The 25,840-nt window shown below is 51.9% G+C and overlaps 1 protein-coding gene across 1 annotated transcript in view; it reads right to left on the bottom strand.

Moving 5' to 3' along the window:
• Positions 1–25,168, bottom strand: part of ZCCHC24 (zinc finger CCHC-type containing 24) — a 62,565-nt gene extending 37,397 nt beyond the window's left edge. Inside the window, exons 1-2 of the mRNA XM_068982979.1 lie at positions 24,918–25,168; positions 12,554–12,754 (exon numbers count right to left, since the gene is read on the bottom strand). Of these exons, the coding sequence (XP_068839080.1) occupies positions 12,554–12,754; positions 24,918–25,163 (447 nt within the window). The 5' untranslated portion in view covers positions 25,164–25,168. The remainder of the gene's footprint in view (positions 1–12,553; positions 12,755–24,917) is intronic.
• Between the last annotated feature and the right edge of the window lie 672 nt (positions 25,169–25,840).

Genomic DNA, 25,840 nt, shown 5'->3' with positions numbered 1-25,840 from the left:
AGAGCTGGGGAAGGGCAGGAGTGAGCTCTGAGCTCAGCTCAGTGAAACTCAGAGGGTGGGCCCTTTGAGCGTAGAGGAAAGGGGAAATCAGAGAGGGCTGCCTGGAGGAGGTGACATCAGCAAGCGAATCAGCCCAAGAATATAATCACTCTGCTCCAGCCCTCCATCCTCTGGGCCTTGAAGGTGGTTAAAGGAGCAGGGACAGGTCCTGGCTCCCAGGCTCTGCCATCACCCCTGTCCCTCAGAGACCAGAGATAGAGAATTGAGGTGAGGCCAGCTGACACGGCGAGATTCCTGGGGCCCTTGAATCACTCTCTGCTATCCATTTAAAAGAAGAACTGGCAGCAGGGGATGTGAAACTCCCCCTGTCAGACTCTTCCTTGCCAGGCGTGGGGCAGCAGGAAGGATGTAAAAGTGGTTGTCCCGTGAGCCCCAACACTCTATCCGTCCATCCCTCCCACTTGTCTTTGCCAGGGTAAGCACTTGGCAGGGCCATCCTTCTGCCTGGCCAGAGGGCAGCTGACAACCCATAGGTGGCACCTTCTAGTCATGGTTCATCATCCCTCCTCCCAGAGCCCCCACCCTGGACAGAGTGGAGCCTCTGGGACCCAGTTCATAACCTTTCATCCCTCAAGCCAACCTGCAAGACCCAAAGTCCTCAGAGCCTATCCCAGTCACCCTCCCAAGCCTCCTGAGAAAGGCCAGGCTCATCACATGGCCTTCCTGCGGCCCACCCTGGAGGCAGCCTGTCCTGTGTGGTGACAGTGGGCTAGGAGGACCAGAGCCCCCTCTGATGACCTCATAGCTTTAAAAGACTTTTCTAGACCTCTGGGACTTCACAAACTAGTTTGGAGCAGCTGAACTGAGGCATAGCAATCATGATGGTCATTAACACAGTCACAACAGCTAACACGGTGCATACGAAGTGTTTCTCAGTGAAGCACTTCAGATAAAATAACTCATTCATTCTCACAACATCTTGTGAGCTAGTTTCCATCATCTTCACTTTACTGAGGAGGAAACTGAGGCCTGCTGCTGCTGCTACTGCTGCTAAGTCGCTTCAGTCGTGTCCGACTCTGTGCGACCCCATAGACAGCAGCCCACCAGGCTCCGCCATCCCTGGGATTCTCCAGGCAAGAACACTGGAGTGGATTCCCATTTCCTTCTCCAGTGCATGAAAGTGAAAAGTGAAAGTGAAGTCGCTCAGCGGTGCCTGACTCTTAGCGACCCCATGGACTGCAGCCTACCAGGCTCCTCTGTCCATGGGATTTTCCAGGCAAGAGTACTGGAGAGACCTTTAATTGATTTTCCCAAAGGCACACAGCTAGTCCGAGGCACTGCTGGAGGTTGAACCCCGGTGGGCTGGCTTAAAGGCTCTGCTGGGAACCACCACACCAGAAGGTGAGGGCTTTGGAAAGGGAGGAAAGAAAGACTCGAGGCCACAATACAGGGTGTGAGGGGCACCATCCCAAAATTAGCAGGCACTACACCATCCCTATGAACACCCGTCCCAGCTAACATTCTCCAAGCACTCACGACATCCCAGGTTCTGTGCGAGCTCTGGAGTATCAAGCCCAGGCACCAAGATTAGGAGGAAGCCCGTGCAATGATGCCTGCTGCGTGCAATGCAAGCCACCTCCCTGAGCGCAGTCCTTCCACACTGGAATCACAAAATGACCTTGTGTGTCCACCCTCTTTCCTTCTCTCTCCCCTCCTGCCCTTCCGTTTTTCCTTCCTTTTCCCTCTCTCCTTCCTTTCCTCTCTCCATTGATCTTTTGTAACTTGTAGTCCTTACAGTCCTGGCCTAGTGCCATGAGAAAACATCAGTTTCCACATCCATATAGTGATGGCTCTGAACTAATCAGTGGTCCCTGCCCTGAGCTTCTGCCTGTCCCTTTCTGCCTGTTCCCTCCCCAGGCTCAGCCACTCTGGCCCCAGAGGAAACCCAGGCCTGCAGGGAGGTCAGGGCCACAATGAGGGGTTGGAAAACCCAAGCAGAAGTCAGACATGGTCTGGGGGCCATGGCCCTCCTGGCCTCCTTGCGACATCCCTGTGGGGTGCCCGCTCTAGCCTAGGGAGAGATGGAAGGGCTGGGGTCCAGGAACTGCAGAGACTGGGTGGGGAGGAGGGGATCTGGGCCAGCCTTCACTTTCCCCTTATCTCCTGCCCCTCCCCCAGCAAGACCCTGAGACTATTCACATCCCACCTCTAAGATTTCAGCTGTTCTAGGATTCAATTCTCTCCCTGCTCTATTTTTCTTCTTTTGCAATCTCCAAGAAACTCGAGCTGCCAGATGGGTGGGGGAGACGATTGTTTTCTGTCTGACATCTGGATTTCATTAGCAGCCCTGGGCATGCTGACTCAGGAATGGCAGCTCCCCTGGGCTCAGACCTTTCCCAGACCCCTCACGGTGCCTGGTCCTTGCTAGACGCAGGAGGCCCAGGTGCCAACATCCTTCAGACTTCCCCCAAAGGAGTAACTAGCCCCCCAAGAACACCTCGGGTGTGATGGAGGCTGAGGACTTAGAGAATTTCTGCTCCCAGCTCAGCGCCTGCCTGATGGGTGGCTGCCAGCTGGGCGTGGCTGGGCATGACCACCATGAAGGCTGCAGGAAAGGACGCTAGGTCCTGGAGGGACTACCTCCATCTGTACCCCAGTCTCCATTCCTACAGAGGCACCGAGTGGGCCATCGAGGCAAAGAGCCCTGCACTGATCCCCAATAGGAGATACAATCTGGAGATGAGGAAAGGTGGCCCAGACAGCGAGTGACTCATCCAAGGTTGCACAGCTGGTAAAAAGCAGCGCTGGAACTTGAACTCTGGCTTTGAGGTTATACATTTGAAGCTGTTTCCTCTGACCTCAACAAGATGTCCCTTCACTAACATCAGGGTCCTTCCTGGTGGCCTATGGACCCTCAACCCTGTCTGAGTTTCAGAGGAAAGGTAGTATCTGGAGTTTTCACATCATATCATCCATCAGAGAGGGCTGCAGTGGCCATCCAACCTAAAGCAGCCTCAGACACTCTTCAGGGAGGACACCAGTGGATCCCCTCCTCCACAGTGAAAGTGAAAGTGTCTCTCGCTTAATTGTGTCCAACTCTTTGCAATCCCATGGACTGTAGCCCACCAGGCTCCTCTGTCCATGGAATTCTCCCGGCAAGAATACTGGAGAATACTGAAGAATATCCCTTCTCCAGGGGATATTCTTGACCCAGGGATCGAACCTGGGTCTCCTGCATTGCAGGCAGATTCTTTACCATCTGAGCCACTATTTTATGACCTTATTGGTATAAAGATAAATATCACTCAGACTGGATTCATTATTGTACACTTACTATTATTCATTTTTTTCCTTCTGATTTTACGATAAATGAAAATTACGATATTTTTGTGGGCCCCTGAAAGAACAGTGTCTCAGCATGCCTGCTGTTTCTCCCAGAGAAGCGGGCCTGGCAGTCTTGGTCAAACGACTCACATTCTGCACAGCAGTTCTTGTCATCTCATATCTCCTTCTTATTGATTTGTGCTTATCGTCTGACTTCACCCAATACTACATGAGCTCCAAGAGAGTGGGAATCTTTCCTAGTTTGTTCACTACGGCATCCTCAAATGCCTGCTACACGCTTGGCACATGGCAGATGTTCAATAAATGTCACTCAGTGAATAAAGGAAGAGGAACCTATCTTCTCAGGCAAGTGTATTTGAATCCCAGATAGTGGCACCCCACTGGCCACTTCAGCGATCTAGCTGCATCTCCTCTACTGCTTACCCCTGTTCCCCCTACCCACCTGGTCACCAGGCCCCATGAATGCCACCTTCTCATCACGTCTAAGATTCGTCCCCTCACCTCCAGCTTTCCTTGCGCTTGCCTTGTATCTGGTCTTATCATCGCTCCATGTGCCTGGACTGGTTTGGTCTGCAGACTTGCCTCCTCCAGCCTGGCCTCCCAACTGCGACCAGCATGATCTTTCAAAATGCCAATCTGAGTGTGTCACCTAAAACCCCTGGATGGCTTCTCCTGACCCTCCAGATCAAGTCCAGACTGTGCAGCCTGGCACACAAATCCTCCACCACCTGCTGCAGCCACACCTCCTGCACCTCCCCTCAGGCACCCAGAGTGCTAGCTGTCGCCAAGGGCTCGTGGTTCCCGGAAAGCAAATTCCTACTATTAACACACTTTCCTGGAAGCCTTCCCCACTCCAGACTCAGACTCCTCCTCTCTGAGGCCTCCCATGAAGCCCCAGGCAAAGCTGGTCCCTCATGCAAACGTTATAGCCCTGATCACCCTGAACGGTCAACAGCATTTCTGTTTTCCACACTGTGCCACGGTGGACAAAGGTCAAGCACTTGTCCAGCACAGGCCTGACGTACAGTAGGAGCTCAGGAAGCTCTGGGCGGTTGTACTGAGGGCTGGGCTGGGCTCTATTCTGGACAGATTGTGTGTCCTGAACATGGATGGGGCACTTAGTCAAGGCCTCACCACATACACACATACCATACAGGCAAATGTGGATGAGATGACGCAGAGCAGGTCCCGCCACACTGGTGTGCAGAGGCCAACATGAGACACACAGTGACCCTGAGGGCAGGCCCAACAGAGACACCCATGGCTCCCCTACAGCCACCTGGAGCTTCTGCAGTCACCACAGCTGGCACCCCGACCAGCCCTGGCCTCCTTGACTGCACTGGGGCAGCAAACACCCTGGGGCTGGACCAGTGGAGGAATCTGCCAGATACGAGGCCTTGGCCAGATGAGGCCTGATATGGTTTTTGTCCACACTGTCTTTGTCCCTCTTTATTTCTAGCAACCCATCTTTTTAAAGAACGCTGACTTTCTGAGAAAGACGGTGGAGATCAAAACCTGGATGCTGACGCAGGAGGTAGGATCTAATTTAAAAAGCATGGGCTCTGGAATCAGAAAGGCCTGAGTTTCAATCCCAGCTTTGCTGTTTGTTAGCTGTATGACCTTAGGCGAGCCACCCAACTTCTGTGGGCCTTGGTTTTATCATCTGGCAATTGACCTGATAGAGTTTTTGAGATAATTAAAGGAACTGGTACATACTACACACTAAGCTCAGAGGTAAACTCAATGCTTAGAGAACACTGTTATTGCTGTTCATATTATTACTATTACCCTTGAATAGAAACCTGGCACACTGTACACGGATAGCTACAGGGACAGATTTTTTAAAGAGGTCAATGATAAACACTCTTGAATCATAGTTTTCTTGGGCCAATGCTGACGTTGGCTGGAGAGAAATTCTGGCCAGGCACAGCCTCACCCCACAAAGAGGGGTCGCCTTCCACCAACACTGGAAATTTATCTCCGGCACTTTCTGCCTCTGCTTCTGGGGTTCCTCTTCATACAGTGCCCAGTCCTCTTGCACTGCACCTGGCAGCTATGAGAAGCCTCACCAGCCTACGGAGCTGAACTCTGGACACCTCTCTCTCCCCTTAAGGTTGGAAAAGAATCAATTAACAGGTCACCACCCTCTGGCGCCTGTACCCCACTCCCCAGGCTGTTGGCAGCGAATGCTTTAACCACGCTTTCACTGCTCCCTTTCTCTGAGGCTGGGGCTCCACGGCAGCTTCAGGACCCAGGGAGGGCTGGCCTAGGGTTCTGCACGTTCCACCTCTAGTTGGACCATTTAAGATTTTAAGAGCATTTAAACCATTTAAAAGTCATTCCACAAAAAGGGATGAGAGAAAGGAGTAGAAAAGTCATTGAAAGAAATGATGGCTGAAAACTTCCCGAATCTGATTTAAAACTTTAATCAACACATCCAAGTAGCTCAACAGACCCAAAGCACCATAAAGATGAAGAGATTCACAAATGGACACATCACAGTAAAACTGCTGAAAGCGAAAGAGAAAAATCTTGAGAGCAGTGAGAGAAAAATGGCATGACATTTACAACTGATTTCTGATAATAATAACTGACTCCTCATCAGAAACAACGGAGGCCAGCGAGCGGGGGATAACATATTCAAAGTGCTCAAATTAAAAATATTTGTCGGCCAAGAATTTTATACCCAACAAAGCGATCCTTAAAATAATGAAAGTGAGATAAAGACATTTCCAGATAACTCCCCATTGCTAGCACACCAATCTTTCAAGAAATACTAAAGGAAGTTCTTCAGACTGAAAACAAGTGACCCCAAAGACTAATGAAAATACACAGGGAAAAGCAAAAAGCACTGAGAAGGTGATTATGTAATTGTAAAAGACAGTATAAGTGTTTACTTCTTTTCTTCTCTTAGCTAATTCAAAATATTTGTCCTATAACATAGAGATATATAGTACCCTTTCCAATAATAGCACAAAGAAGGTGGGTGGGAGAAAATGTGTCTTGAGCTAAGGAAATGACACCAAGTGGTAATTTGAATTCACAGGAATAAATGATGAGAATTCAACACGTGAAATAAGAAGGCTAGCATGAAAAAAGCAATAGGTACATAACTGGTCTCATTTCTTCTTGCAGCCTCTCTAAAACACATAAAGTTAAATAAAGTAATAACTTATCAAGCATTGTTGAGTTTGTAATATACATAGATGTAATATGCATAACAAGAATGCCACAAGAACAAGGAACAAAGAATAGAACCATAAGGGAGTAACATTTCTATTTTGGAGTTAAGTAATATTTCTCACTGGAGTTAAGTTAATATAAATCTGAAGCATATTTTGATGAGTTAAGGGGTATTCGACCTGGAGCAACCACTAAGGAAATAACTAAAAAATGGTGAAAAAATACTTAAAGAAATTAGAATGTTACATTAGAAAATTATCACTTAATGCAAAAGGAAGCAGTGAAGGAGGAACAAAGAAACAAGAAGGACATGAGCAACTTCAGAACCAAAGTAAAATGGCAGATCTAAGTCCAACTAGATCAATAAGAGCATAGATAAAAAGTGCATTGACAATAGCATTATCAATCATGTAAATGGATTAAGCAACCCAAATAAAAAGCAAGGATTGTCAGGTTGAATAAAAAGTAAACCACGATCTAACTATATGCTGTCTACAGGAGACACACTCTAGATCCAAAGATATGAACGGATTGAAACTGAAAGGATGGGAAAAGATATATCAGGTAAACAACAACCATAAGAAGGCAGGCTACACTAATATCAGGCTAAGTGAAAGAAAGTGAAGTCGCTCAGTCGTGTCCGACTCTTTGCGACCCCATGGACTGTAGGCTACCAGGCTTCTCTGTCCATGGGATTTCCAGGCAAGAGTACTGGGGTGGGGTGCCATTGCCTTCTCCAGGGGCTCTTCCTGACCCAGGGATCGAACCCAGGGCTCCTGCACTGCAGGCAGACGCTCTACCCTCTGAGCCCCCAGGGAAGCCCTAATACCAGGCTAAATGGACTTTAAAACAAAAAATATTGCTAGATAAAGAGGGACATTTTCTAATGACAAAAGGATTACTCCATCAGGAAAATACAGCAATTATAAACAAGCATGTGTGCGTCCTCAGTTGCTTCATTTGTGTCTGACTCTTTGCAACCCTATGGCCTGTAGCCCACCAGGCTCCTCTGTCCATCAGATTCTCCAAGTAAGAATACCGGAGTGGGTTGCCATGCCCTCCTCCAGGGGATCTTTCTGACCCAGGGATCAAACCCACGTCTCTTGTGCCTCCTGGATTGCCAGGCAGATTCTTTACCACCAGCACCACATGGAAAGCCCATCAGAAACACAGATGTACCTAATGGCAGAGCATCAAAATACATGCATCGAAAAGCAACAGAACTGAAGAAAAATTGTCAGTTCAACAATAATCGAGATTTCAATACCCCTATTTACAATAATTTACAATACAACTAGGTTGAATGTCGACAAGGAGTCAGAAGACATGAACAACACTATAAACCTATTAGACCTAATAGGCATCTGCAGAATACTCTACCCAGCTGTATACTTCTCAGGCGCACATGAGCGAGTCTCCAGGACAGACCAAATTTTAGGCTATGAAACAAACCACAATAAATTTAACAGCACTGAAATCATATAAAGTATGTTTTCCAACCACAATTGGATAAAATTAGAAATCATTAAAAAAAGGATACTTGAGAAACTCACAAATATATGGATATTAAATAACACACTCCTAAATAACTGGTGGCTCCAAGAAATCACAAAGGAAATGAGAAAATATCCTGTGATAAACAAAAATACAGCATACTGAAACTTATGGGATGCAGCTCAGAGGAAAATTTATAGCTAAAAACACCTCCATTTAATTTAAAAAAATGTACAATCAGTATTCTAACCTTCAACCTCAAGAAACGAGAAAAAGAGCAACTAAACATAAAGCAAGCTGAAGAAGGGGAATAATAAAGATTAGCGTGAAGAACTGAAAGCAGGTTCAAAGCAGCATTATTCCCAACAGCCAAAAGGCAGAAACAATCCGGTTGTCCACTGATGAATACACGAACAAATAAAATGTGGTAGACACACAGACACACAGACACACAGACACACGGACACACACACACACACACACAATGGAATATTATTTAGCCTTTAAAAGGGAAGGATGTTTTTAATAAAAATATATCACAAGGCAAAAAAAAAAAAGGAAGGACATTTTGACACATGCTATAATATGAATGAACCTCGAGGACATTGTACTAAGTGAAATAAGCCAATCACAAAAGGATAAATACTGTATGATTCCATTGATACGTGGTACTTAGCGTAGTGAAACTCTTAGAGACAGAAAGTATAATAATAGTTTACAGGGGGTGGGTCAGGGGAGGGGAGAGAATTATTGCTTAATGGGTACAGAGTTTCAGTTATGCAAGATAAAAAGAGTTCTGGGGATGGTTGATGGGGATGTTACACAATAATGTGACTGGACTTAATGCCACTGAACTATGTGCACTGAAAAATGGTTAAAATAGTACATTTTATGTTATATGTATTTTTCCACAATTTTTAAAAAAGATTAGCAAAGAAAGTAATGAAATGAGAGTAGGAAAAAAATAGAAGAAATCAACCAAACCAAAAGTCGGTTCTTTGAAAAGCTCAACAAAGGTAACAAACCTTCAGCTAGAATGACCAAGAAAAACAGAGAGAAGACTCAAATTATAAAAATCAGACATGGTGGAGGGGGACATTATAAAATAAAATAAAAAGGATTATAAGAGAATATTATGAACAAACTTTATGCCATGAAATTAGATAACTTAGATGACATGGAAAAATTCTAGAAATACAGAAACTACAGAAATTGATTCAAGAAGAAATGAAAAAGCTGAATAGACCCATAACAAATAAAGAGATCCAACTGGTAATTTAAAGGAATCTACCCACAAAAGAAGACCCACACTTGGACAGCTTCACAGGTGAATTCCACCAACCATTTAAAGAAGAATTAATATCAATTCCCCACAGACTCTTCCAGAAAGTAAAAGCGGATGGAACCCTTCCCAAATCATGGAACTAATAAATGCTATTACATGCACAAACCTTGAAAACAATATGCTAAGTAAAAGAATCCAGTGACAAAAGGCCACATGTTATATGAATCTATTTATATGAAATGTCCAGAATAGGGAAATCTACAGACATAGAAGGTAGATTAGTGATTATTCGGAGATAGGGGACCAGAGGGTCATAGCTAAAGAGTATGAGGTTTCTTCTTAAGGTGACAAGAAAAGTTCTTTAATTGACTGTGGTGATGGCTGCACAACTCTGCGAATATACTAAAAATCATCGACTTATCTATTATAAACAGTTGAATTACATCTCATTAAAGCTGTTCCCCAAAATAAGCATTCCACTTTTCAATATTAAAAATGCTGAGCTCTTACATAATAGTTCATTTGAAACAAAGGTTTCCACCTGTTCCTTCATTCAGGAAGACATACTGAACACCTGTTGCACTGTGTGGCACCTGGGCAGGCAGAGGGGTACAGAGATGAATTCAGTCCAGCACCTGGGGCTTGTGGTCAGCAGAGAAGTGGGGAGCATCCAACCCTGTTCCAGCCTGCTAAAATCCTTAGCCAGTCATGTGCACTCCACATTGTGACATAAGGGAGACAAAAATAATGCTGGCCAACAGTTACTGAGCACTTACTGGGCACCAGGCACCGTGCTAAGCACTTTTCAAGCATTACTTCATTGAGTCCCCATGGCAATCCACGATGTTAGTGTCGACAGCCTCATTTTACAAATGGTGACCCTTGTGAAGTGTAAAGGGAGGTCCTCGGGCCTGCAGGCATCCTAGACAGAGTCAGGTTTGAGATGGGGCTAGAAAAGGACCTCTAGGGAGGACGTGAGGCTCCACAGGCTACGGATGCTCAGTTTGGAGCAGCACGGATGCTCAAGGAAGCAGAGAGCACCGAGGTCCCAAGAGCAGGGTTCAGCCCTCTCTGCAGCCGTCCTCTCCTGAGACTCTGCTTCTTCCGCTGTAAAATGGAGCTATTATTCCTACTTTGGCTAGAGTTGAGAGCCCTACACAAGATTAGTGAACATACTGTGTAACATATAGCACCATGCTAGGAAGCAAGAGGTACTGAGGAGAGGCACCCTCTACCCCGCACGTTGGCACGACTCTGGCCCCATCTGGGGAAGAGCAGCAAGTGCACAAAACTTACACACACACCTCTTCACTGTCCCTTTGCCTCGGATTCATCATCCGTTGCCTTTGGATACTGGTCACCCCTCACTCATCCACCTGCCAGCCCCACTCAAGCCCCTCTCCTGGAAGCTTTCCTGGGCTGCCCACCGAGTAGACACTCTCAGGGGGCTCTGAGAAGTTGCGCTCATGCACCCGTAACAGGAGATTATTAAAAGTGCTCAGCACACTGGGCAGATGTGAGTGTTAAAGGAAATGCTTGGAGAGCACTTAACACAGTGTCCATCTCCTCCTTAAACAGGGTGGAGTCCTGTTCCACCCTGGAGGCAGGGTGACTGAGAGCTGACAGGCTCTGTGTGTGGGGTGGCGTGGGGGGTTCAGTCAGGGAAGGCATGGGGGGCTGCTCACTGGGTGGGCCCGGGCACATCCTTTAGCACCAACCAGATCCTCAGCCACCTGGTGGCCTCTTGTCCCATCCCTAGAACCCTGGGGGCTAGGGGTCTGACCCTCTGCCAGGGTGCCCTTATGCCAAGGATCCCTTGCTCACTGCACACATCTGCCCAGGGGGTGTGGATCTGGAGGGCAGCCAGCAGTGGGTCCAGGGTGGGTGGGCCTCTCTTGGCCAGGGGCGGGGGGAGGCTGAGATCACTGGCTGAATCACCAGGGATCATAGTTCTGGGTTGGGTTTGAGGTTCTGCATTTCTAACAAGCTCTGGGGCGACTCTGATGTGGAGATGGCTGGCTGTACTTGAAGGAGCAGGGACCTAAAGCGTGGCATGGCCATTCCTGAGAAGAGTGGTGATTGGCATCTCGGCACCCTCACTGGTCTTGGAGGGACCCAGCCCTGCCTGGCCACACCCACAGCTGCCAACATCTGGAGGGCAAGACTACACGGATTTTCTGAGTTTCCAGGATTCCATTTCCATTACACGTATAAAATAAAAGTAGTACCATGCTATAAAAACAGTGGAAAGTATGAAAAAATAATAGGAAAAAAAATCGCTGATAATCTCATACTATATGGAACACAACTGTTAACCTCTCTCTCCAGGATTCCAAAACCACATCTGTCAGAGTCAGGGGTCATCCGGTGGGTGAGGTCTGCCCCCAGAGCCCCACCTTGTTGCAGCGAAACACTAAGGGAGAGATGGGGGCTGTTCCTCACCCCTTTCCCACCCCAAGGGAGCAATGCCCGGCCCCCCATGCCTGAGACTTTCGTGTGTGCGTGCTCAGTTGCATCTGACTCTTTGTGACCCCACGGACTGTAGCCCGTGGGATTTTGTCCATCTGTCCCATGGGATTCTCTGTCCATGGGATTTTCCCGGCAAGAATACTGGAGTGGGTTGCCATTTCCTCCTCCAGAGGATCTTCCTGACCCAGGGATCGAACCAGTGTCTCCTGCGTCTCCTGCAATGCAGACAGATTCTTTACCACTGAGCCACCTGGGAAGCCCCTGCCTGAGGCCTTCACCCAGACCTATTCTGGGGGCACCCCTCCCCCTCACAGGCTGCAGGCTGCAGAGCTGGCGGAGGTGGGGTCTGGGGGAGGGGGCGCACATCTGGGTTCCTGGCCTGGAGCCCACATTCCTTCCCTGTGAGTGGGAGGTGATGGGCTCTCAGGAGAACCGTGAGGAAGCCGTTGGCCCCTCCTGCCCGATGGTAACAGGACCCACCTTGGCAGGAAGACTGGGGTGGGGTGAGGGGAGACTCGGAGGCTCAGAATCTCACTCTGGGGTGTCCCTCCCAGACTGCTGACTGGCCAGTGCAGGCCCAAGCTGGGGCTCTGTCCCATCCACACCAGCTAGCCCGCCTCAGGAAAACCAGAGGGGACCAAGAGGTGGCGGCCAGTGGCCGCGGGGCGAGGCGCTGCAGGAAGGGGCCCCGGCGAGCTGCTGCGCCTCCTCCGCGCACGGAGGCTGGGCCGCAGGCCCGCCCGGCCGCGAGCCGCCGCCGGGGCCGGGCTGCCTTACCTGGGGGCAGTCCTTGATGTAGTGCCCTTTGTTGAAGCACAGGTGGCACAGGTAGTTGGGTGGGGGCCGCTTGCTGGGCTTGCGGGTCTCGGAGGCGAGGGTCAGGTCGGAGAAGTGCTCGGTGAGGGAGCTGAGGCCGTCGGCGATGTTGTTGAGGGAGCCGTAGGGTGAGGCGCTCTTGTACACGCTGCTGCTCAGCGCCTGAGGGGCACAGAGGCTGTGAGGCCTGGAGGCCCGGCCAAAGGGGCAGCCGTGCTTCCACAGGCTCCTACACACACACACACATTCATACCGATTCTTTGTTTTTTGTCTTCCCTGATCTTTTCTTTTTTCTTATTTTTTATTGAAGGATAATTGCTTTACAGAATTTTGTTGCTTTCTGCTAAACCTCAACACGAATCAGCCATAGGTATACATATATCCCCTCTCTTCGGAACCCCCCTCCCATCTCCCTCCCCATCCCCCCCCTCCAGGTTGATACAGACCCGGTTTGAGTTTCCTGAGCCATACAGCAAGTTCCCGTCGGCTATTTTACATACGGTAATGTAAGTTTCCGTGTTACTCTTTCCGTACATCTCACCCTCCTCCCCTCTCCCTTGTCCATTAGTCTAGTCTCTATGTCTGTTTCTCCACTGCTGCCCTGCAAATAAATTCTTCAGCACCATTCTTCTAGATTCCGTATAGATGCGTTAGAATATGATGTTTATTTTTCTCTTTCTGACTTACTTCACCCTGTATAATGGGTTCTAAGTTCATCCACCTCATTAGAACTGACTCAAATGTGTTTCTTTTTATGGCTGATAATATTCCATTGTGTATATGTACACAACTTTTTATTCATTCATCTGTCAATGGACATCTAGGTTGCTTCCATGTTCTATAGTTCAAATAGTGTTGCAATGAACAATGGGATACGTGTGTCTTTTTCAATGTTCGTTTCCTCAGGGTATATGCCTAGGAGTGGGATTGCTGGGTCATATGGTGGTTTCATTCCTAGTTTCATACCGACTCTTTAGTCACCTGTGGGCTCTGGCTTCCTGGAGCCCATGTTCAAATCCCAACTCGAGTTGTGCATCCATGGACAAGCCAGTGAACCACTCGGGACCCCAGTGACCCCATCCAGTAAACACGAGTAATGACAGCTACCTCCAAGGGTTTCTAGGAGGCTAACATAGCCCTTTATTTCCTGCCTGGCACTGGCGAAGTACTCAGTACATGATGATGGTGACGGTGGTGATCATTAGTTCTTTACACGCTGCCAGGAGGTAAGACAAGCAGCAGAAAGCCACCTGCCAGGGCCGCATCTCTGCCGTGTGCTGGTGGGGTGACCAGCTCGCAGCCTCGTTTCCACTGTACAGAAGAGGACACTGAAGTTCAGCACTTTGCCTGGCCTCCTGCAGGCCGACGCCTGTGCACAGTGGGTCCGGGGAGCCCTCAGCCCAGCCTGGGCCAGCTCTCTGGAAGCCCGGAGAGGAAACGGCCCACCTCTCTCACCTCTCCCACCTCCAGTTGACAGGAACCAGATGTCTTGCCTGGCTTCAAAGCAGACGCGGCCCAGGCCCCCTCCTGGTGTATACAGCCTCTATTTATAGGAGTCACGGGCTCTGGGCGGCCAGGCACACTGGAATTCAGCAAAGGTGGGGCCTGCAGTGAGGCTGGCCATGAGACCCTTCTCCCGGGGCCAGGCCAAGACTAGAAAGAGGTAGCTTCCCAGGGGCTGATGACAAACCTGGGCACGGGGCTCAGGTTACTAGGCTCCAGTTCTTGGGCATACCAGTTCTTTTTCTGTGTCCCCTCAGTGTAGGAAGGGAGGGTAGTAAGCTGAGAGCTGGTCCCAGGGAATCAAGACACCCCTCCTCCAACCAGGACAGAGCCCACACCTCACACATGTATGCCTCTGGAGGTCCGGCACTCCTCCCTGGAGGACACAGCCCTCACTCTTCTTGGCTCCCTGGACACCCTGCTCTGTGACTCTGGCCCAGCCCTTTCCCTCTCTGGGCCTCTTTTCTCTCTCATGTAGGCTTGGACCAAAGCCTGGGATCTGGAAGGAAAGACAGAGGCACGACAATCAGGGCAGCTCAGGCCCAACACACAGTCAGTCCTCAGTGACTGTGCACTGAAACTTAAAGGCTCCTGATGCCATCGTGGGCTTCCCTGGTGGCTCAGCTGGGAAAGAATCCACCTGCCATGCGGGAGACCTGGGTTCGATCCCAGGATTGGGAAGATCCCCTGGAGAAGGGAAAGGCTACCCACTCCAGTATTCTGGCCTGGAGAATTCCATGGATTATATAATTCATGGGGTCAAAATCTCTGCTCTACCACTGCACAGGGCCACTGTGGAAGATCCTGCACAAACCTGGCATCCAGTCTGAGAGCAACTTTCCAGCTCCCAGGTGGCCCCAGATGGTCCATCCTGAAAGGCAGAGGGTCCCCCATCCTTGGGGGAGCGGTATTCGAGCCAAGACAGGAAAACCTTAAGGGATGTGGGGAGAGTCCCAGCGGAAGTGGGATTAGATGATGTTAGTAACACGAACTGAGCACTTTAGTGTCCCTGGCGCTGGAAGCTTTATGTGTGTTAAGATAACTAACGCTTACCACAGCTCTGTGAGTCACTGTCCCCATTTTACAGATTAGATCAGTGTGTCCAAACTTGTATTGAATGACCCGGGAAACTTTTAACCAATACAGTTTTTCTGGGTCCCACTTGAGACCTATCAAAGCAGCCACCAGGGACTGAGGGCCCAGAATCTGCTTTGCTTCACTGTGGTAGAAAATACGTTACGTAAAAACCTATCTTTTTAACGATGTTTAAGCGTGCAGCTCAATGGCACTAAGCACATTCTCATTATTTATAGTGCAAACATCACCACCATCCATCTCCAGGAATCTTTCATCATTCCAAACTGAAACTCTGTCCCCATTAAACACTAACTCGCCACACCCCCTTCACCCCTAAGCCCAAGTCAGCATTTTCAATCTCCCTTGGAAGGTACAACCTTCCTAGCCCTCCCTGGCCTTGGGAGCACCTGGACTTTCCAACCATCAAGGTTTCTCCTTAGCTTGTCCCTAGGCCTCTCCCCATCCAAACTGGTCTGGGGGAGGGCAGTGTCACCCCAGCCTCCCAGAGAAAAGTTCATCCAAACAAGAAACTTGAAGTTCCAAATGGTGTGACTCATTCTCATGACTGGGAAATGCAATTTCACAAATAACAACCCTCTTATTTTTTTTTCTTTCTTTCCTTTTTTCTTTTTTTTTTTTTCTGGATAAGATTTAAGCAAGTCCACAGGAATCAGGGCTGTTCTGGCAGCAAATTGTCAAGAGGAAGGGGAAGTTTGGTGGGTGCCAGAAACTGCACTAATTATACCCTGAAAAACCTCTCCCCCATCTTGTGGCCACACACCCCTGCCCCTGGGCAGTCCCGCGGGTATCCCTGGGCAGGCAGGGGCCTCCGAGCATCCAGGCTGTCCTCCCCCTGGCAGCTTGACACCCCTCCCACCGCCTCAGGAAGGTCATGGCTTTGTTCCTCTGGAGGGTCACACAGGCAGCTGTGGGTCAGAGGAGCGGGGCCAGGGCTCCCCTCCCTGCCGCCTCTCCCCATCCAGTGTACACTGGCCTGGCCCTCACAGCTGCTCCAACTGCCTTCCCCAGCCCCAGTTCAAGATGACACCAGGAAAAGACGAAAGGAAGGAGCAGTCAGCCGACCCAAACTCACTCTGAAGTTATGATAGAGAAAGTGAGGCCAGGGGCACAGACCAGGGCACGCAGCCAGGCCTAAGGGCCAGGAGTTCTGCTTGCCGGCTGGCTGGATGGGCGGGTGGGGCGGCAGGCTGTTTCCTCTCTGAAGCCCTGAGGAGCTCGGCCCATGGAGGTAAAAGGCGAGCCGGTCTCTCAGCCGTTTCCACGGCCTGTGGGGACTAACCGGAGCAGAGGCCAGGACACACAGAACTCCCTCCCCTCTGCCCATGGAGCCTGGCCCCAAGCTTTTGGATTCCCCACATGTAACAGGGAGCAGGGAAGGAGGGCAAACTTTATGATCTCTGCAGGCCTGCTTTTTTAAGGTCCAGACACTCAGGTACTGAAAGATGCCCCCAGAGCATGGTACACAAGAGGGCCCTTCATTCACAAGGGTACCACCTCTCCCAAGTCCTGCCGCTCGTGCCTGGAGGGCAAGGCTGGGCAGGGCTTCCCTTCATCAGTCAGCCCCTAATTCTACAACAGCGAGGCTACTCCCCTTGGTGTCTTACTGGCCACTGCTTTTCTCCCTCCAGGCCTGCACTTGCTGTCCACCCCTGGGATGCCCACCCTGGATCCAAACCCTCCAGGATCTGGTTTTCGACCTGGTTCTGACTCCAGTGATACGGCCATGAAGCCACCCCTTCTTCTTACTCAGGCCTGGGCTCCAAGAGAAGGTGTGAAAAGCATAGGTTCAGGTGCTCATGAGGTCCCTCTTGCTACAGAGGCCCCAGCCCCCTCCAGAGGTCTTCCAGACCTCCTGGCCATAGCCCTGTGCTGCGGGCTGGGATGGGGACTCCCCTGCCCTGGCCTGAAGGAGCTCTGAAGTCTGTCTTTCATCTCTTTATGCAGAGATACCTCTTCGTCTCTCCACAGGGCTGAACATTCCTGAAGGCAAAGATCCTAACATCCTCCACTGCCCCAGAGACCAGACTCCAGTGCTCTTTAAGCCCATGATAGTCCTGCATGTAGACAGTCACAGGCAAGAAGGGGGCTCCACTTGACAGATGGGGGTGCGGATGCCCTAATGCCTGGAAGGATTTAGCTCAGGGTCTCTGAGTTCCCATGGACTAACTCGGAGGGTGCTCTCACCCCAGAGTCTGCTGTGCTGGCTGGGGGGTGAGGATAGCCCCCCAGAGTATGGCTCTGGGTCATCTAGGCCCAAATGAACAGCCTTGGGGAGGAGACCACCTCCTTCCTCCCCGGGTCAGTGACCCCAGCAGCGAGCAGGAAGCGTGGGATCCTTATGCCACATGCAGGGAACAAAGCAGCAGATTCCTGTCCAGGGCTGGAACTTCTCCAAGGTTCTGGCTCGGCTGTTGGGGAAAGTTAGATGGGAAGAACTATAGTTTATTCCGAGCCCACTTGTGTCACAAACTCGACTGGATCCTTTCCCTTTCTTGAGACTCATACCTGCCAAGAACACTGTTCAGATGGTCCTTGTTGGGCCGGTTTTATAGAACTGGAAACTGAGGCTCAGAGAGGCTGAGTACCTTGCCCGAGGAAACACAACCAGCACGTGTCTGAGAGGAGATTCACAGCCCGATCTGCTAGCCTGTTACATTTCAGCTCCTGAATGGCCTCCAAGGCTTGTCTTTCCCTACAGGAAGGGGAGCCACCTGGCAAGGACCATCTTCCTTGGCACAGAGGCCCTGTGACTCCACACTGCCAAGCCCCTCAGGCCTGGTAAGACAGGGTACCACCTTCTCTGGGTTGTGTGAGGGGCTCGGGGCCCAGGGTTTGTGGTTCTGCTGAGGGTACACGAGGAGAGATTTCCAAGGCCAAGGCAACCTGACCAGCTGCGCTTCCTTTTGGCCACCATCCCCAGGACAGAAAGAGGGAACAGTGGGAAAGGCAGGAGGGAGTCCAGGCAGGTGGGCAGGAGCTTCTGAGGGCAGCCAAGAAGAAGAAGAAATGGGTGCAAGGAGAGAAGAGGGAACAGTTGGCAGAGGTGGGCGCAGCACCATGGGTAAGGTCTGTGCAGAGCAAATGCAGAGTCTGCTGCCCCCGGGGCCTGAGAAGGCCTGAGAGGAGGAATCCTCTGGTCCTAGTTCCCAGCTCTGTGGGGGTTCTTCCATTCTTCCATCAGCTGAACAACCCCTTCCTTATCCCCAAAAGCCATCCGTGTCCACACTGCTATACACACACACACATGCACGCCCACACTCCTCTCTTTGGAACAAGAAACCATTCATCTCACAAATGACTCCACCCCTTCTCCAAGGAGATCTGCACTTCTTCACCCCTAGGGTCTATCTGGGGCTCCAGCCCCTGGGGTCAGACGCATACACATGCTCACAAACACATACCCATTCTATACAAAAAGCAGGGGTGGATGTGGGCTGGGCTCAGGGATAGGAGACAGCCATGGCCAAGGATGGAGCGGGCTAACGGGAAAGTGAAGTCAGACCAAGGGTTTCCCCAGCTGTGGTTAGACCCCAGTTCTGCTCCTGTTTCCAAGGTCTGAAGATGACCTGTGGGCCAAGGGCACTGTTGCCTCCTGGAAGTCCATTCAGCGGGGGTGTGCAAAACACAGCCAGAACTTGATGGGAGATTCAGATTTCAATAAGCAGGCTGTGTTCTTGGTAAGGGGAGTTGGGAAAGAGAAATGGGAAAAGAAAGGACCAAGGGATGGAGGAGCACAGTGGCAGCAAGATGGAGTGGAACAGACCCAGGGGAGGCTCCCCCTCCCCAGTTAGTTTCTCCTGCTCCCCTGCAGGTCACCACTCACCTGGCAGGGGTTCACATATCATAGCCACGAGCCTACTGCCCAGCTCCCCAGCTCGAGCATAGGCACTGGGGAGTGGGCTGCCTCTTGCTTCTAGACCAAATGCGTTGAATGAAAGCAGAAAGCATGGATCTGAGAATCCGAGGACTAGACGGTCTCTAATAGTAAGACAGTCTGGGGCACCATCAAGGCTTGCAACCTCCACAGCAAGGGGCCTGGATTTGAGGCCCACTGTCCACACGATCCCCCTGAAATCATGTGCAAATGCAAGTTCTGTGTGTGCATGGACAAGCGTGCTGTGTGCATTGCACTGAGGAGAGGAACTTGAGCTGCTTTCAGATTCTCAAAGAGGCCCACAGCCAAAGAAGGTCAAGAACCCTTCACACACCTAAACTTCTGCTGGGACACCTCTACGCATAGGGTTTCATGACCCCCACATCAGCTCTTTAAAATTTATCAAGCAATTCATAAACACTTCTTCCGTGAGATAAAACAAAAGGCTAAGAGGCTGAGGAAAGTGTTCCCTAGTCAGAAGTCTGGGGAAGGAAGAGGAGGAGAGAGTCCAAGTTATCCATCCACCCATCCACCTAGTGAATGTCAACTGAGCACCTAGTCTGTCCCAGACACTGACCAAGCATGGGATGCTGGGATTACCAAGTGACAGGATGACAGGGTTCCTATTCTCAGAGTACTGACACATATGGTAATATTTCACAGCAATACCGACTGTTCAGACATGCTTTACCAGAAGCATGTACCATTTCTCTGTCACAGGACATGGAAGGAGGGAGGTGTGTTCCCCATGGCAGCCAGGTAAAGCCTTCAGAGAAGAGACATCCACTGGGGCCATAAAGAAGTAAGTTGGAATCTATCAGTTATACAAGGACAGTCCGCAGCATTAGACGCAGTGGAAACAACAGCAAGTGCAAAAGCTTAGAGTGAAAGGTTGGTGCTTAGTGTTTTCAGAAACCTCAACTGAATCTATATGGCCAGAGGAGGGCAGAATAAAGATTATACATACATCCCAGCCACCACCACCCACACACATACACACAAGGGACCAAGCACCCTGAGACACACCCTGGAGCCCTGATCCTCGACTGATTCCCTGACTTTATCTTCCTCTTCTTGAAGAGCCTTAGTTTCCCCATCAGCATAATGGGGATGCTGCATCCAGTGTGTGCTATGAGACAGGAGTGCTAGGAAGTCCTCGGTGTCCGTCTCCTCTGCCTCCCCCAAGCCAGGCCACCCTTGGACTCATGCCCCACAGAGTCCCAGGCTAGAGCAAGGACATGACAGAAAACCCAGGACCCATGAGCAATGCCTGCCACTCCTCAGAAGGTTTGGGATCGGGGACAGATCAAGTGAGGCACTGAAGCCTGACAGAGCACCCTGGCTAATGCATGCCCCACACTGGCACCCAGGGCACGATCCAGGTGAGTGCCACCCGCACCAGCAGGGCGAGCCAATGGGACAGCTGTAGTCGGGATGGAGGAGACTTCTAGGTTGAGCTCTGCCACTGACTTGCTGAGTTACTAGCCAGGCCTCTATTTTTCTCTCCTGGGGCCATGAAGAAAAGATGCCTAGAAGAAAGCACCACCAAAGTAAGGGACGCTTCTCCACAGGGTCTTTATCCTGGTGCTGACAGTGCCTGACTTTCTATCACTGCTAATTCCTTATTACTAACGCTGCCTGCTTTCCTCCCTTCCACCTGACTCAGAAGGTCCATGAGGTGTGGTCTCCCTCCGAGTCTAGGCCCGCCCCATCAACTGAATTTGATGGAGGGAGGGTCAGGCCACCTCAGCCAACAGGCCCTTGAACGACGGTCTCCCTTGCCTGAGTCAGAGCTCAGCTTTCCAGGGCTGGCCAGAGGGAGCCGGGCATCTTCCCAAGCTCCCAGCTGGGCTGGAACGGCTGTTCCTCCCAGGTCCTGGGGCTGCCCCCCACCACTTCACACAGACCACAATGGCTGCTGGGAACAAACCTCAGCTCCTGAAGCCCATTCAACCCCAGTAAGGCAAACTCCCACCTTCAGCAGACAGGTGGCTTTGTTCTACCCATCCATGCCAGTCAGGCAGCCCCTCGGCTCAGCAGCACCAACGGAGACCAAAAGTGATATATCCAAACCTTCAGAAGACTGCCAATCCCTAGGACCTTTTAAACCAGGACACTGGGGTTACCCCCTCAAAAGGTGTGTGTGGGAGCCTCAAGCCCTATCTGGTAAGCCTCATGAGACCCTTACTGCTGTTCTCAAATCTCCAGTGAGTCCAGAGAAGCAAAGAGGAGGGTGACCTCGGTGCTATGGAGATAGCACTAGGACCCAGGAGGGGATCTGGGTTAACAGCTGCAGGAAGAGCCTCCTACAGGTTGAAAATATATCCAACAAGGAAGAGGTATGCTTTCATGGAGCATGCCCTGAACTTGAGGTATTCAGAAGAAGGTCGGGTTGAAGAAAGGTTAGCAGGTTCTGTCCTGTAGGACTTCTCAGAGCCTTTACTGTGTTAGTGGGCAATGTGTGTCTCCAGGGGAAGGATACTAGGCTGTGTTCCCCAAATGTATTTGACTCCAAAGCCCTCCCCCACAACCTCCACAAAGCATCAGTTGACAGCAGAGCCGCATCTTCAAGCCACATCTGGCCCTGGAGGAAGAGGAAAAGAAAACAGCTACCCTAAACATCTGACCTGGAATGGGACAGCTCCATCTCCCAAAGGGGGTGCAGGAGCTACCCAGGAGGGGCTCTTGGCATCACTCGGAGGTGCTTGAGCACTAATTCTCAACATGAGGGTAACTCTACTTTTCTGGAGGTGGAGTCCCACAGCCTCCACACTGCTGTGAATTTAAATTCCCAAACAAAACCTAGTGCTACGAAGATAGCACTAGCAAGATAGCAGGAAGACCCCCACTCTCATGCCACCAACCCCAACTACCTCTAAGACCTGCCTTCCTTGGGTACCAGAGAAAGAGAGGAAGGGCATAGCCAAGGGCCTCACAAATTTCCCTCCAAACACATACATTAATAGTTGTTGCCACAGATCAGGGGTTGAAACGGGCTCGTTCACAGGGTCTAGTTTCTATGCCCAGAGGCCTTTTTAAAAACTGCACCAAGTACCCATGTGTGCTTTGGCCTGGCAGGCTTACCACACACTAAGAAGCCAAGAAAACCCCCACAAGCGACCAGTCACCCCCTGGTGCCAGTTTCTGCACTTGCCCATGAACTCCACCATCTCCCTCTCTGCTCGCAGGGCCAGCGTTCCACTCAGAACCCTTGGCTTATCTTCAGCTTCCAGAGCGGAGGTTCTAGGGGCACAATGGGCTTCTGTGCCCCCATGTCCTCAGCCCCCACCCCCACCCAAACCCCAGCTGCATTCATGGTGTTCTGCTATTGTGGTGGGAGCAGCCTGGGGGTGGTGCAGGAGGGGGTGGGCTCCTGGCACGGGGACTGGCGCAGACAGGCCGTGGTCAGTGGTCAGCATGCAAGTCACATCCGCAGGCGCTGCCACCGGGCCTGCCAGGCTCTGCATGGAATGGCGACGCTCCTGGGGTCCTGGGGCCCTTCGCAGAGTCCCTGCAAGCCCACACACAACTTGCTTCCTGTCGGACAAGCCCCTCGGTGGCATTCAGGTGGGGGGTATTTTTTCTTGCCTTCTCAACCAGTTGCTATTTTGGAGCCATATTAGGTCACCAGCTAAGCCCTGGATGCAGGAAAGGCCTGTCCCTAGAAGCACAGCTGGGGCTTCAAGAGGGTTTAGGAGGCGAAACTGGTAGGGGGGAGGTGGTGAGAGCGGGTGAGTCTGAAGCCAAGAGACTCTTCCGGAAGTCAGCAGGCACAGCCTTCCAGCCCCTGCATGGAAGCCACTGGCCCATGAGCATAGGAGAAGCCCCTCCTTACTCTCCCAACTCAGCCTGTCTGTAGGCGCATTCTCTCCTGCACAGCTCTCAAATCCCACACATATCACCCTGGAGGACAGCAGAGACTACAAGTTACAGATAGGTAAACTGAGGCCCAGATAGAGATGAGGGTTCTTCCAAAGTCAGATCATGAGAGAGTTTTTTCCACCATTGCTCTAGATAACTTTTACCAGCTCCTTCTACACTGGCCCTAGCAAAGGAATGTGCCCCGTCAGTGGGAACACCGAGGTAAGCAGCTAGCACAGGCTGCTTAGGGACCCCCACTTGATCTGTGAACCATGGTCTCCCTTCTGCCTTTGGGCTCCTACAGGATCCCCATGAAATCACCCACCATTCACACAATATCATCTTATCTGTCTTCTAATCTGGGGCCCCCATGGGACTCTGGTGGAATCCCCAGGGGGCCACACGGAGCTCAGAAATGTTTGGTAAGAGAGCAAACAACTGACAAGACCCAGGCACTGTCCTCCAAAGCCCCTGGTCACAGAAGCCAGTTCCCCGAAGAGAAGGCAAAGTCCCTTGTAAGAAAGAAAGATTTCCAGCCAAGAACAATTCCTCAGGTGGAGAGAGTGCTTTACAGTTTACAAAGAGTTCTGGAATATGAATGCTGTCGCGGGGCACCAAAGGGTGCTTTCTAGATTCATCTCCCCCAGCTATGCCTGACAGTCCAATACAGGTCAACCATCCCTTCTTTCTGCTGGCCTGCCGTTGGCCCATCTCTAGGCCTCAGGCCAGCAATTCACATGGCCACGTCTTCCCTAGCCAATAATGGCAGAGGCAAACACATTATGGGGTCACAAAGGGCGACCCTCTGTCTTTCCCACCTCATCACCAGCACTCTGGTGTATACACAGGTCCTTTCCCGCAAACTGGTAAGGAACTCTGACTCTCCTGAAGCTAACCGGTGTGCCCGGGTTTAGAAGGCAAGTGCCCCTCCTGTGGGTCCTCTTACCGGGCCCCTCCCTCTGCACTTTTGCAGAGAGAGCTGCCAGAAGCAGAGTGAGGGAAGGCCACAGAGGGTGTCTGCGGTTCTCACATGAAGCAGGAGTAAGTGGGAGTGGGGCCCAGGAGGAATTCAGCTGAAGGGAGAGAGGATGGTATCCAGGAAGGCTCTGAAGAGCTCTCCAAGGGGCTGGGAGGTCCTGGCAATCTGGGTATTTATCTAGCTGGGGAAAGATGCAGTCTGGGTATTTATCTAGCTGCCCGTCTGACTTTGTAACTGAATCCCTCCAACAGGCAGACTTTGCAACGGCAGCCGGCCCAGGTTTCTGGAGAAGGCACTGGGCAGCTGGAACCTCTCCCCCTATCGAGCCCCCTCCCAGGAGCTCAAGAGATTTCCCTTTCATTTCCTTCCAGGCTGGAAGGGCGGGGGACAGCACAGTCTGTGGGGTCAAGCCCTCAAAAACCACTTCCTATGTGGCTGGGGGAGGGCGAGCGGCTGAAGAGTGTATCTGGGGGTCCCCGCGTGAGAACAGAAAAATTCTGCGGGTGAGTTGCTCTCCAGAGTGCCCTTCAGGTCGGGAACCACCGAAGTCGGAGGAGAAAAGATTTCAGGGCCCTCCGAAGGAACTCGGAGCAAATCCACACTCTCCGTCCCAGCGAGCGGTGGCCAAGAGGGGGATGGGGTTGGGCGTGGGAAGGACACTTGGATGGGGCTCCCCGCACAAGCCGCGCCCCGGCTGTCTGGAGACAATCCGGAACCCACCCACCCGGTCGGGCTCCCCAGCCCCCTTGGAGCAGGGCGCTCCAGGCTGGGAGAGAGGGAAGGAGGGCTCCACCCGCCCCAGAGCTACTCCGGGCCGGGCTCAGCGGGGAGGTGACGCGCTCCCGGCGCCCCGGGGACTTCGGGAGGCGAGTTTGGCAGAGCTGAGCGAAGTCAAGCCAAGCAGGGCCGGGCAACACGGAGCCGGGCCGGGGCCAAGCCAGGAAGAGCTGGGCAGATAGGAAAAGGCCTTGCGCGGTCGCCGGAGGGCGGGGGCGCGCGGGGGCACCCACCTCTCCGCGCTGCAGCTGGAAGAAGCTGTTGAGATAGCTGGAGTGCAGGGGCGAGCCCAGCTGTTCTGGGCGGCCCTTGCCGAAGGCCAGCTCTGGGGGTGCGGCGCCGGCGGGCGGCTCTGGCCGGAAGGCATCGAAGGCGCTCGCCTGGTGCGTGTCCTGCAGCGACAGGTAGACCCAGTTGAGCAGCTGGGTCGGCTGGTACACCGAGGCGGCGCTCGTGTCGATGGCCGACAGCAGGCTCATTTTGCGGCGGCGGTGCCGGCTCCCCGCCCCCCACCCCGGCCGCCCGCTCGCGCCCCCCCCTCCAGCGGAGGGGCGGGCACCGGGGAGCCTGCGCCTACTGCCGCCCCCGAGCCCGGACGGCGATCGCCTGCACCCCGCGCTCAGCCCGCAGCCGCCGCCGCCGCCTCCCCCCAACTGCAGCAGCAACGCGCGCGGGCGGAGGAAGGAGGCAGCGAAAGTTGGGCAGGAAACTTTTGGGCCCGCCCCCTCCGAGCCGCCCGCCCCGCCCCGCCCCGCGATCCGCTATCTGCCTCTGTGCTGACCCCTTCAGCGGCCGCTCCTGGGGTGGGGTTCTATGAGGCCCCGCCCCTTGTGGCACCATCCTCGCCTTCCATTGGCTGTATCATTGAATATAGAGTAGCAGGGGCGGGGTGAGAGGAAAGGGAGCTCATCTACATAGGTAGCACGGGGAGGGTCCGCCCATGGGCGGCCCCCTTGCAGTCCCCGCCCTCAGTGCGCGGCCGGCCCAGCTCCCCAGCTCCGCAGGAGCTCTCTGCTCCCCGGGCCTGATCTGTCCAGGTTCTCTCTGCTTTCGGCTCACTGCTGTCTCTCTTTCCAACTCCTTTACAATGATTTCATTTTCACTTGTTTTTTCCCCCTATTTTCTTAGCTTCCACATACTCTTCTTTCTCTCAGAC

The sequence above is a fragment of the Capricornis sumatraensis genome, chromosome 10, assembly GCF_032405125.1.
Source record: "Capricornis sumatraensis isolate serow.1 chromosome 10, serow.2, whole genome shotgun sequence".
Taxonomy (NCBI): Eukaryota; Metazoa; Chordata; class Mammalia; order Artiodactyla; family Bovidae; genus Capricornis; species Capricornis sumatraensis.
This window is presented reverse-complemented; position numbering and strand designations above follow the sequence as displayed.